The following is a 12,933-nucleotide window of genomic DNA, read 5'->3' on the forward strand; positions in this document are numbered from 1 at the left end:
TGGTGTGGCAGGAGCATGTCAGAGGCCAAGGACAGCATTTGCTGCAGGAACACAGACACACTTGAAAGTCTGTGCCAAGATGCTTGCCCTTCATGGGGTGGAGGCCACAGAGAATGAAATGACATCGTTAACCCCTCTCTGGGCAAGTTAACCCTGGAGTCACAGAATGGAGCTGGGGAAACTGGGACACAGGCTGTTACTGCACGATTCCTGAGCAGACAGCCTACACCGGGACACCGGAGATTCAATCAACCAGACAAAAGTGCGGTCTATGAAGAATGCTTTGTGAAAGGCGATTCGGGATAAAAATAACCAACAATCTTTTCAATAATTCAAGCTCTTCCACTCTGAGGTGGCCAAGAGACCATTTGTCAGGGACGTTGTAGAAAAAGTACAGGCAGGTTGGAGACCGAAGAGTTTAATGTTCTTTATTGATGCCAAGAATCTCTGATTACCTCTCATTTTATGGAGTGACAATCTTATCATAGAGTGTATTTTATATTTTGATATCAGTAGTGAATGGTGTCTTGAATCCATGGAAGAACCAACCCTTGACTTTGGGATTCTATATTATGTCAATTTGCCAGGGCGGCTGTAACCAAGTAGCATGCACTGGGGGGTGGGGGGGAGTGGGGGAGAGGGTCTTAAGCAGCAGAAATTGATCACTTCATTGGTCTGGAGGCTAGAAGGCCAAAATCAAGGGCTTGTCAGGCTTGCCTCCTTCCGAGGGCCACAAGGGGAGGATCCGTCCCAGGCCTCCCTCCTTGGTTTCTGGACAACTGTCTTTTTCCTCTGTCCACTTTTCCTGTGTCCTAACCTTCTCTTCGTATATGGCCATCAGTCCTATTGGATTAGGGCCCACCCTAATGACCTCAAGTTTTAGAAAATGTTTATTTATTTATTTTGAGACAGAGAGGGAAAGTTAGAGAGCAAGGAAGGGAGGGGCAGAGAGAGGGAGACAGAGAATCCCAAGCAGGCTTCTCATTGTCACCCAGGAGCCCCACGAGGGGCTTGAACTCATAAACTGTGAGATCATGACCTGAGCTGAAATTAAGTGTCAGACGCTTAACCATCTGAGCCACCTTGGCACCCCCCTAATGACCTCAGTTTGACTTCATGACCTCTGTGAAGACCCTGCATCCAAATAAGGTCACATTCCGGGGTAGTAGAGGTTAGTCCTTCAACGTACGAATTTTGGGCTGACACAGTTTAACCCACAACACTAAGTGAAGGGCAACTTCTCTTTGCTCTTAGAATATAATCAGACCCCCCCAGTTTTCAGTGCAGGGGTCAGCAGCAGTAAATACAATGATGCGGTCACGCGGCCATCACGAACATCTATCTCTAGAACTTTCTGATCATTCCAAACTGAAACTCTGTTCCTGTTAAACACTAACTTCCCACCCCCCTCAGCCCCTGGCACCCCCAAGTCTACTTTCCGTCTCTATGAATTTGACTCCTCTAGGGACCTCATACAAGTGGAATCATGCAATATTTGTCCTTCTGTGTCTGGCTTATTTCACTCGGCATAAGGTCCTCAAGGTTCATCCGTGTTGTCGCAGGTGTCAGATTTTCCTTGCTTTTAAAAACTGAATAATATTCCATTGTACGTATATATCACATCTTGTTTATTCATTCGTCTGTGACAGACACTTGGGTTGTTTCCACATTTTGGCTGTTGTGAATGTTGCTGCTATGAACAGGGCTGTGCAAATATCTCTTCAAGACCCTGCTTTCAATTCCTCTAGGTACATGCCCACTAAAGTAGAATTTTCTACTTTATTCTTTGAAGTGCACATATGACTCTTTAAATTGAGTACACGGCCACGCTGGCAGTTTGGAAAACACTGTGTTCTGTGGCTATATTCCCAGCCCCAAGCACGGTGCCTGGTACTGGATTAACTATTTTTGGAGAAATGCTGAATTAAACAATAGACACACGAGGCCTACGTTTCTGGGCAATTTCGTTTTTTATTACTTCTCTATGAATAAAGGCTACAGAGCTTCTATTTTCCTATCTGTTTTCCACACATTGTACAGTATGCTTCTATTAATGCCACGGAATGCTTTGGTTCTATTGTCCTTGAGAGTATACATCGCTTAGTACAATGGCAACAGTTTCTGGTCTTGGGCCACCAAGTATTTCAAAATGACACAGAACAACAGACTGTTTAAGTGTTTGGGTGCAAAACCCATACATCATTAATTAAGTGCTCAGAGATCTTTCTTGGACTCTCCCCATGGATCTTTTTCTTAAGTTGTTTTTTTTTTTAATGTTTATTTATTTTTGAGAGAGAGACAGAGCATGAGCGGGGGAGGGGCAGAGAGAGAGGGAGACACAGAAGGCTCCAGGCTCTGAGCCATCAGCACAGAGCCCGACGCGGGGCTTGAACTCACAAACCGTGAGATCATGACCTGAGCCGGAGTTGGAAGCTCAATCGACTGAGCCACTCAGACGCCCCCAAAACATAGCCGTTCCATATTCTAGGTTAAGAGCATAATAACGATCTTTATCATCTCAAAAGCAAGTGGACTGAGCTCCTGTTAATTTTAATTTTGCTCTAGTGCAAGTAACATCTTCTCTGAAAATCTCCAGCTCAATTTTTCTCCTGCCCCACTTCTGAATTTTCTTTATTCTTAACTCTCCTTAGTTGTGGTCAAAGATCATTATCTTTAAAGTCATAAATGAAGAATATTAACATTAATATTAATATTAATATTAAGGGTAGGGTTAGGATGGGATTCGAAGGCGGAAGGGTGGGAAACGGGAAGACAGACAAGGGTAAAGGTCACAGTGCACCTGTGTTAAGTCTTGTCCTCTAAAACCCCCTTCTCTACAGCACCTGCCTCTTTTTTTCATGCACATATTTTATTGATTGCTTGATTTGATTTGATTTTTTATCATTAATTTTATGCTGTATTTATTTATTTTTTTAAATATGAAATTTATCGTCAAATTGGTTTCCATTATAACACCTGCCTCTTGCAGTCTACCTGTGCTGGTCGGTGGCCGGGGTGGCTTTCTGTGACCCTGCTGCCTCCATTGCTCTCTGTATTTGGCCCGCATTTCCTTTTCCTACCAAAATTCTCAAACACGCATCTACGTGTGCTCATCTTTTGATGACCAGCAGGCCCTGGCTCCTGTCCCCACTGGTCACCAAGATGCTCCTGGCCACCCAGCAAGCTCTTTGCTACCAGATGGAGGCCTCACCTCCATGATCCGTTCTGCAGAGAATTCTGTGAAAGCGCCCACCTCTTTGCAACGCTCAGCGCTTACAGTTTCTTCATTTATTTTTTTCAGATGCTTGTGTTTTTTTTTTAAATTAGATATAATCTATTGTCAAGTTGGTTTCCATACAACACCCAGTGCTCATCCCAACAGGTGCCCTCCTCCATGCCCATCACCCACTTTCCCCTCTCCTCCGCCCCCCATCAGCCCTCAGTTCTCCGTATTTAAGAGTCTCTTATGGTTTGTCTCCCTCCCTCTCTGTAACTTTTATTTTTTCCCCCCTTCCGCTCCCCCATGGTCTTCTGACAATGTCCCGTTAGGTTTCCCTGTTTCTCTTTCCTGATGCTCCTTTGGAATTTCTTTCTCTCCTAGCTACCGCTACCAGTAGTCTCGGCCCTGCTTCTGTTGACTTTCCATTCTCACCTTTAGAAAGTTCATTAACAACTTCTACCCAAATCCCATTCGTTCACTGGCAGGCCACCTCCTATCTCCATTTGCTCCAGGCATTTTGAGTGGGATGCTTGCTATCTGTCTTGGCTTCCCCGCCTCTCCAGCTGTCTGCCCTACAGGCACGTCCCTCTGGCCCATCCCTCTGGCCCACCCTCAGTCTCTCTTTCTTCCCTCTGGCCTGGCCTCACCCTGGGCCACTCCAGCTCCAGGCCCTGCTGTCCTGTCCACACACAGACTCATCTCTCTAATGCAGTCTTAGCAGCCACTGGCTTGTGTGCAAGCCTCCCACCCTCCTCCTGCCGGCTGTGTTCAGGCTCCTCCTCCGGCCCTCCGGGCCTCTCCTACCTGGCTCTCCCCCGCCTCTGTGCAATCTCATTTCCCACCTGTCTGCAATACAAGCCGTTCATTCCTATCAGACCAGCCCTTCGGCCCGTAGCAGACCCCGGATCACTCATGCTGTCTGTCCTTCCCATCGTCCTTCAAGCACTGGGACGGTCAAACCAGCAGTGTCCGCAGCCCTTCAGGGTCCCACACGTGTTTTTCCTGTGAACAATCCCTCTTGTCCCCCTGTGCTTGGTCTTCCTGACCAGGTCCAGGGTAAGGTCTTCAACCTCCCTTCTGCCCATGATGTCCAGTGATGTCTACTGCCAGTTGTCACTTGCAGGGACACTTGCAGGGACAGAGCCCCGGCCCTCACCACGCCCTCTGCTTCTGCCTCTGAACCCAGTGAGGCCCACACACCGCCCTGATGGAAACTTTTTACTCATTTCACCTAGTGTGTTCAACCCGTACAGGCGAATACTAACGACTTGCAACCCTTCAGACATGTAAGTGAATTAGAACATGTAAGGGAATCACATGTGGTTATATCGTCTAAGTGAATTGTGACAATTGTGTGACAAGGAGCTCAAATGTTGGCAGTCTCTCCTGCGCCCGGGGGACCATCCAACGGAGACATTCTTCTCTCCTGCTTCCTCCTATGTTATTTACCAGCACCGGTACTTGACGCGGAGCGTGGTGGAACTCCAGTCATTAATGCAGTGTGTGAGTGTGTGTGAGTGTGTGTGTGTATGTGTGTGTGTGCGTGTGTGCGCGTGCGCTGGGAAAGTTACACACTGGTGGGCCCGGGTGCCTCTCCTGCTATGGAACTTGTTCGGAACTCGCTGTCTTCCCGAGACGGAATGCACACGGCTCTCTGGGCTCCTGGAACCAGTTAACAAGTGTGTAATGTGACAAATCTGTACCGCAGGGGCCGATCAGAGGGGAAGGAGCAGAGCAGATGTTGTGGCTCCTTCCCAGGCCGCCCAGACTGTGCGGCCCCAGGTGCCCCGGCCTCCATTTGCAGCGGCAGGCCGCCTCTCTCCCCGCCCGCGAGCCGACGGCCGAGCAGAGTCACCACCTCGCGCTAATCCTCCCCGGAGGCCGGGCCTCGTGGCGGCGGAAAACGTGTGGGGAGAGGGGCGCGCCGCGGCCGGAGGACGCGGCCAAAAGCGGCGCCGCTGCGAGGGGGAAACGCGGCCGAAATGGGCTGGCCCGCAGGCCATGTTTGGGCCTGGAGCTGCGGGCGGGCGCGGGGACGGGGCCTTCGGGGAGCGCGGGCCTCCGCGCCCGTAGTGGGGGTGGGGAGAGGCTCCCCCCGGCCCGGCTCCCCGCGCGCCCGCCCCGCCGCTGCCTTTGTCCCCCGCGCCCCCCCCCCACCCCTGCGTCCCGCCCTCCCGGGGACGCCGCGGTCCCGAGAGGCGGCGGGGTCCGGCCCCGGCGCCCCCGCAGGCCCCCAGCGCTCGGGCACCCGGCCGCCCGGCCGCGTCCCCGGCCCCCGGCCCCGCCCCGCCGCCCCGCCGAGGCCGCCCCTGGCGGGCAGCGCCGGCAGCGCCGGCGTCGGGCCCGCGCGGCGGCGACGGCGGCGCGGCGGCGGCAGCGGCGGCGGCGGGCCCGGGGTTGCCATGGTAACCGGCCGCGGCCGCCGCCACAGCAGGGCCGGCCCCAGCGCCAGCGCCGGCCGCGGCTCGGCTCGGCTCAGTGTGGGGGTGAGCGGCGGCGGCGCGGCCGGGCCGGGGGGGAGCGGGCGCGGCCCGGCGGCCTCAGCATGGAGGACGGCTTCTCGAGCTACAGCAGCCTGTACGACACGTCCTCGCTGCTCCAGTTCTGCAACGGTGAGGGCCGGCGGCCGGGAGGGCGGGGGCCGCGGGGCGGCGGGGGCCGGGGCCGGCGCGGGGGCGAGGCCGGGGCCGGGAGGCCGCGCAAAGTTGCGGCGGAGGCGCGCGGTTCCCGCCGCCGCGGGCGCATTGTGCAGGCCCGCGGGCCGCGCCCGGCTCGCCCCCGCCGCCCGCGCCCCGCGCCCCGGGCCCCGCGTCCGCGCCCGCGCCGGGCCCGCCAGGGCGCGCGGGCGGCGGCCGGGGGTGCCGGGGACCCGCGGAGCGCACGGGGCCGGGCGGCGCGTGGGGAGGCCGGGGCGGCCGCGGGCGCGGGGACGTGTTGCTCGGGGCCGCCCGGTTCGCGTCCGCCTGGGAGGGTCCGCGGGAGGAACTCGGAAAACAGACCGCCGAGTAGCACAGCACTCCCTGGGGAGGTGCGCGGTGCTCGTGGCGGCCGCAGCCTGCGAAGCCGGTCAGTTCTACTTTGGGGAAACCGCCGCCGTGCAACGCGGTGCACAGGAGCGGCGAACCTGGCTGGAAAGTGCTCGCACTGTTTTGTTTACGGGCTGGTAGATCTTGTTGCATTAAAAAAAAAATTTTTTTTTTTACAGGAAGGAAACGGTAAATAACTACCAATATGACATCTTCAAAAGAAAAATGTAATATTCTCGTGCTTGAAAGGCTTTATTTAGTCTCACTAGCAGGGTTGAAAAAGATTTTCACACCACAGCATATTTTACGAGAACCCGACGTATGATAATTCATGCACAAAAGTTAACCAGTTTTTTTTTTTGACGTCGGATTTATTGCTTTATCAGAGGGTCCCAAAAGTTTGGCAACGAAGAAACAATGTGTGTTGTGTAGAATTTGCGAATAATTTGGCATTCTAGGTGCTTTGACAACTTGAGCAATTTATTTTTGCCATTGTAATTGTGGTTTAGGGAAACTTTTCTAGCTCATCAACACCTGCCTGCAAATAGGAGGTATTAGCTGTAGCAATGAAGATCCCTGGGTGTGTTGATTCTTCCTCTATAATGATAGTTTAATTCCTGGTGGAATCGATCTCTTTTTCGTGGAAGCGTTTTCCTGATCGTTTTAGCAGCCTATAATTTTCATGTTAATCACATGCAGGCCTTCATTAACTTAGTAATGCGCTCTTCAGTGGAATGAAAGTTTTGACTCTCCAGATGTAACAGCAGTTTCCCAGAGCAGAAGCCCTGTGTTTTCGGTCCTCAGGAGGTGTTGAAGGCAGATAGAGTGTATCTGATGCTCTGGGAGCCACTGGAATCCCTCACAGTTTGCAGTCGTGGGTCTGATTTTGCTCTCCCATAGGTTGAATAGAGTTCTCGGCAAAATTTTGAATAGTTTCCTTAAATGACCTACAATCAGTCTTTTGAATTACTATTTTTTAAGTAATGTTTATTTATTTTTGAGAGAGAGAGAGAGAGAGAGAGAGAGCGCGCGCGCGCGCGCGCGCGCGCGCGTGGGGGAGGGGCAGAGACAGAGAGAGGACACAGAACTTGAAGCAGGCTCCAGGTTTCCCTTGTCAGCACAGCGCCCGATGTGGGGCTCGAACCCACGACGGTCAGACACATAACCGACTGGGCCATCCAGGTGCCTCTTGAATTGCTATTTTTGATGTGAAGGTAGTACAGCCTCCTACATGTTTTCGATAAAAATCCTTTTATGTTAGTTGTGAAAAGCATGTGGCTGAAAATTACATTAAGTGAATTTCAGGCAGGAAGGGTTTTGAAACATTAATATGTGGGCATATATGCTGACAGTTTGATTTAGGTTATGAAAACGAGCCTAGATATTTTTATTTGAGCAGTTGTTTGGGGGCCTGGTCATATGTTCCTAAATAGCAGCTCAGTTGTAAAGTTGACCTACACATCTATTCATGAGTGTTTTGGTTTTCTGCCTTTTTTTTTTTTTTTTTTTTTTTTGCTGTTAATTGCTCGTTTAGCAGTATTGATAAAGTATTTTACTGGAAATGATGTCTAGAAGCAAGTAAAGGCCAGCTCTTATATGTTGCATGGGTAACAGTTTAAGAGAAAATCACATTAAAATAGCTAAACTCCAACAGTAAGATCATTTCATCACACAAGTGAATGAATCATAACTGTTGAATTTCTTTCCTCAGACAGTTCTTAGCTCTGTTTTTATTATGTTTTGGTTACCATATGAATAAACTTTACAGCACGAGTAGTTTATGGGGGCAGAAATGGACGTTAACGGATGATGTCTTAAGCAACAGATGTTTTGCTGTGAAATTCTTCACTTTAAGAGGCTTCCATTAAGTGAAAATATAAATGAATACAATTCAGTTAATGACTATGATGATTCGATTAAAACACTGGATCGTAGCAACACTGTTTCCCCAAGAACTAAATTAAACATGTGGGTATTTCATTAGCTGCCTTGAAAAACAGATTTTTTTTTTCTTTTTAAATTAGAGATTTACACGACAATGGCCAGGCTACAACAGTGTCATAGATGAACTCCTCTGTTTTCGTATGTTGCTGAAGCTTCCAGCTTTTGATGGTGACAGGAGCTGAAAAGTCATAGTTCGGTATTAGCTTCAGAAAATCCAGGCCATCCCTCTTCGTTGGGGGACGGTCACAGTTAGCATCCTCCTGGCAAGATAAATATATAAACGAGCGGGAAAAGAAAGCTTTGTTCGAATGAATGAAATTTCCGTCTTCCCCTGATCTGTTTTTCCTTGCTGTGCCCCCTAATTTGCAGCAGATACTACCTGTAAAGCCAGGCGATGTGTAGCTCATTCTCTTCTTTCAGATATTGGTACCCTGACTTTAGGAGAAAACTTGGGCAGTGTTTTTTTTTTTGTGTGTTTTTGTTTCTCTCTCTCTTTTTTTTTCTCCCAAGTACTTAGAACTCTTGTCAAACGAGCTAGAAACCGCAGACTTCTTTTACTGCTCCGGGAAAAACCTCACCAGTTGAAAAGTGAAGAAAAGTTATCATTGATAAGCCAGTTTAGGATTTGGGAAATACTTAACCGTTCTCTACTCCCTGGTTTCTCCAAAGCCTCTCGTTGAGGTAAGTGGTGTTACCGCCCTTTCTGGCACAGGAGGAAACTGAGGCTCAAAGAGATTTGGTGACTTTATAAAGCCACACGACTCGAAAGGCTTGGTTCTGAATCTTTTTTTTGTTTCACTAGCAGCTTTACTGAGATATCACTGACGTACCTTTGAAAGTATACAATGGAGAGCCTTTTCACGTAGTCACAGAATTGTGCCCGCTTCACCGGTATCTAATTTTAGAACATGTTCATCAGCCCAGAAAGAAACCCCCTTGTCACTTGTCCCCCCCCCCCTTGCCCGAGACCCTGATGACCAGTAATCTGCTTACTGTCTCTGTTGATTCTGAATGTTCTAATGTAAACGGAATCATCCCGACATTCGACCTTTTGTGTCGGGCTTCTCTCACTAAGCATCGTGTTTTAAGGTTTGTCCAAGGTGGTAGCGTTTGTCAGTTCTTTGTTCCTTTTTATGGCTGAATAATATTCCATTTTATGGATGTACCGCATTTTGGCGATCCATTGTCCAGCTGATGGGGTTTGGGGCTGTTTCCACTTTCTGACTATTACAGAGAATGATGCTCTGAACGTTCCTATACAGGCGTTTGTGTAGACCTGTGTTTTCACTTCTCTGGGGCAGATGCCCAGAAGCGGAACTGCTGGGTCATACGGGAGCTCTGGCTTTAATATTTTTAAGGAACCAATCTGAATCTTTTGACTTCGAAACTATCTACCTCTTTTTACATCGCACCTTGCGGATGAGAGAGGAGCAGAACTGGAGGAAAGAGGGAAGTGGGAGCAAAGAATAAAATGTTGCTATGTCATTGAGTCGCTTTGGATGCTTTCCATCAGTTGGGGCTCACCAGGAAGCATTGTGCACATCCTTGCTGAGAGGCCATGGGTTGGAAGATCTCAGCCTTTGAGGGGACCTAACAGGTTACTTCATCTTGTGGTTGACCTTCTTAAGCCTTTGACCTGCTTCTTCAAAGCACAGCTCACCCAGGAACCCAAATGGAAAGCAGATGAACACAGAGCTGCTTCCGCCGAGGTGGCACGAGTACAGCACCCTGGCCCTCCTCGCCTGCCCCCTGCCCTTACCCTGGTCCTGTGCCCCCTTCCCTCCAGGGCTTGAAATCTTGGTTGGATGGGAGGATGCTTCAGAAGGTATATAGCTACTGTTTGAGCCGTTCCGAGGGACTGGAAAGTCCTCTCTCTCCATGCAGTCCATTCCTTCTTTGGATAGTTCAGAATGCCAGTTCCTATGTACGCTCACGATTCGGCCCAAGTGCTGCATCTTGGATCCACAGAGAATAGGTTTAATCTCTTTTCCATACACTAGGTTGTCACATGTTTGAAAACAATTGTGGCTGCTCTTTCTGAAGTCTTCTTCTAGCTAAACATTACCATCGGAAAAAAATAAGATACAATTTTAATCATTTTGGATTGCCTGATCTACATGTGTTTCCTTTTGTCTGTATGTCTTTTAAACTTGGACATAACTGAATGTGGTATTCTAGACATGGTTTTTAAGCAGAGCAGAATAGAGTAGGATACTTCACCTCCCTTATTCTAAAGTTTATACTTCTTGTAATGCAGCCTAAGATAATAGCTCTTTTGTTTTGTACTTCTTAATGATCTTCACCTAAAATTCTTGTCTGTTTTATATGTGTGATGGGTAAACTCTTTCTTTTCTTGCTTTTACCTTTGCTTTTTGAGGGTGAGTTTCCTCTAGCACGCAGAGCCCTATCAAGTTACAACACCGTTGTAGCCTGGGGTGTGATGCTGTAAATAATCCTGGTGCTCAAAAAAGATATTTCAGCGTTATCATAATATGGAAGTTGGTCATTGCCTTAAAGGGTTATGATTCTGGATAGTAGCCTTGTCTCTGTCTTCCCTTGGAAGGTGTCATGAGAGACCATCAAATTCCTTCTAAAGCCGGTACATAGTTTAACTACCGGTTCCCTGATCTTCTTCTCCTACAAGTGTTACTTTTTTTTTTTTTAAGTTTATTTATTTTGAGAGAGAGAGAGAGAGAGAGAGCGCAAGGAGGGGAGGGGCAGCAAGAGAGGGAGGGTCCCAAGCAGGCTCTGCACTGTCAGCACAGAGCCCAGTGTGAGGCTGGAACTCGGGAAACTGAGGTCATGACCTGAGCCAAAATCAAGAGTCGAATGTTCAACCGACTGAGCCACCCAGGCACCCCCGGTGTTACTTTTTAATAACCGTGGCGGGTCAAGTCGATGGTACCTGCTACTTCCAGTCGTGTTGTGAAATCACCATTATTAGTCTTTTGAGCTACTGCTGTTTATATTTTCTAGTTTTGAAACAGAAAATCTTTTTAATTTCTAAGGATTTATATTTTGAAAATTAAGAATAATTTGTTTAAAATCTTGAACATCTTTAAAAAAATTTTTTTTTAATGTTTATTTTTGAGACAGAACAAGCGGGGGAGGGAGGGGCAGAGAAAGAGGGAGACAGAGAATCCCAAGCAGGCTCTGCAGTTGTCAGCGCTGAGCCTGATGTGGGGCTCGAACCCACGAACCGTGAGATCATGACCTGAGCCACAACCGAGTCAGATGCTTAACCAACTGAGCCACCCAAGCGCCCCAAGAATTTCTTACTGGTACATTTGGTTCTCCACCCGGCAAGGAATTTATTTTATAGCCAAACCACAAGCATTTATGACATTATAAACAAACCCAAGCGTTTTGGTGGAAAATTCACAAAACTATGCTTAAAAAGTAACCGTTAGTTGGTTATTGCTTATTTCTGAGATAGTGTGAGCCTTTTTATATATTCTCTTAAAAAATAAACACTTTAGTTGGGTGGAAGGTAGATAAGGAAAGAGGAGTAACATCTTTGTTGGTAGTGTTGTAATCAGGTCAGGCCATAAAACTAGTAACGTGAAAAACTTAATCACAGCGGCATTAAAAACCGTACATTAAAGCGTTGATTTTATTAGTAAGGGCTTAAAATCGATGGTATTTGGTACTACTTATAAAAATCTCTTTCGGGAAAAAAATCTTTAAGCTTATTTTGAGAGAGAGCGCGTGCTCGCACGCACGTGAGCGGGGGAGGGCCAGAGAGTGAAAATCCCAAGCAGGCCCCACTCTGTCAGCACAGAGCCTGACACTGGGCTTGAACCCACGAACCTCGAGATCGCGACCTAAGCCGAAGTCAAGAGCCAGGTGCTTAACTGAGCCACCCAGGTGCCCCGCTTTTGGAAAAAAAATATTTCTTATTCATCTTTAAAGTCCTAGCTTATTAATAGGGGGTTTCTAGTATTAGCAAAATGTTTTAAACGCCAGCAGAAACTTCGGTAATCAAACAAAGTGTGCTGTAACCTCGCAGTGCTATGGAACTGTCAGTCCAGCATCCCGCCCCCAGAAGCTTCATGCTTTTCTCACTAGATGTTTGACACATAGATTTAATACTCTGCTGGAAGCAGCAAGTGGCTTGAATGCAGTCCAGGACTGGGGGTGTCCTGGGGTGCACACAGGAGCAAGTGCACATCCTCTTTGGTTTACTTTAAAGAAATGGCTCCTTGCAAGAGTTTCTCTTTCTTTAAAGAACTAATTTCTAAAAGAAGAGTTAGGGAGACATACTTCCAATTTTGTTTCCTCTAAAGCTGTGTCCTTGTTGGAAAATACTCTTGGTGTGGAAAGCCACCTTTTTGCAGAATACTTAGTTGTGTCTTAAATTGCAATATTTATTCTGCCAGCTGTCTGGAAAAGAACTGAACTCTCCGGGCTTAATAAACGACCCTAGATTTCCCTGATAATCATCCTGGACTCTTCTCTCCCCCCTTCTCCAGTCTCATTTGGCGTCGTGGATTCTGCTGATCATCCATCCATCCCCACCGCTCCGTTCAGAAGCTCGTCGTTCTCAGCTGGGTTTTTGTTTGTGTTTTTGAATGGCAGCCCCAAGGGGGTACCTGGGTGGCTCGGTTGGTGAAGCATCCGACTTTGGCTCAGGTCATGATCTCGCGGTCTGTGAGTTTGAGCCCCACATCGGGCTCTGCAATATCAGCGTGGAGCCCACTTCGGATCCTCTCTCTCTCTCTCTCTCTCTCTCTCTCTCTCTCT

The 12,933-nt window shown here is 48.5% G+C and overlaps 1 protein-coding gene across 6 annotated transcripts in view; it reads left to right on the plus strand.

Moving 5' to 3' along the window:
* Positions 1-12,933, plus strand: part of EML1 (EMAP like 1) — a 169,898-nt gene that overhangs the window by 50,400 nt on the left and 106,565 nt on the right. For 3 of the 6 annotated variants that reach the window (XM_030319947.1, XM_030319949.1, XM_030319952.1), the window contains exon 1: positions 5,737-5,832. The exons of the other annotated variants lie outside the window; for them this stretch is intronic. In XM_030319947.1, the coding sequence (XP_030175807.1) occupies positions 5,766-5,832 (67 nt within the window). In that variant the 5' untranslated portion in view covers positions 5,737-5,765. Of the gene's footprint in view, positions 1-5,736; positions 5,833-12,933 lie in introns of those variants that run through there. 6 annotated transcript variants of the gene reach the window in all.

This window comes from Lynx canadensis, chromosome B3, assembly GCF_007474595.2.
Source record: "Lynx canadensis isolate LIC74 chromosome B3, mLynCan4.pri.v2, whole genome shotgun sequence".
In the NCBI taxonomy this organism is placed as follows: domain Eukaryota; kingdom Metazoa; phylum Chordata; class Mammalia; order Carnivora; family Felidae; genus Lynx; species Lynx canadensis.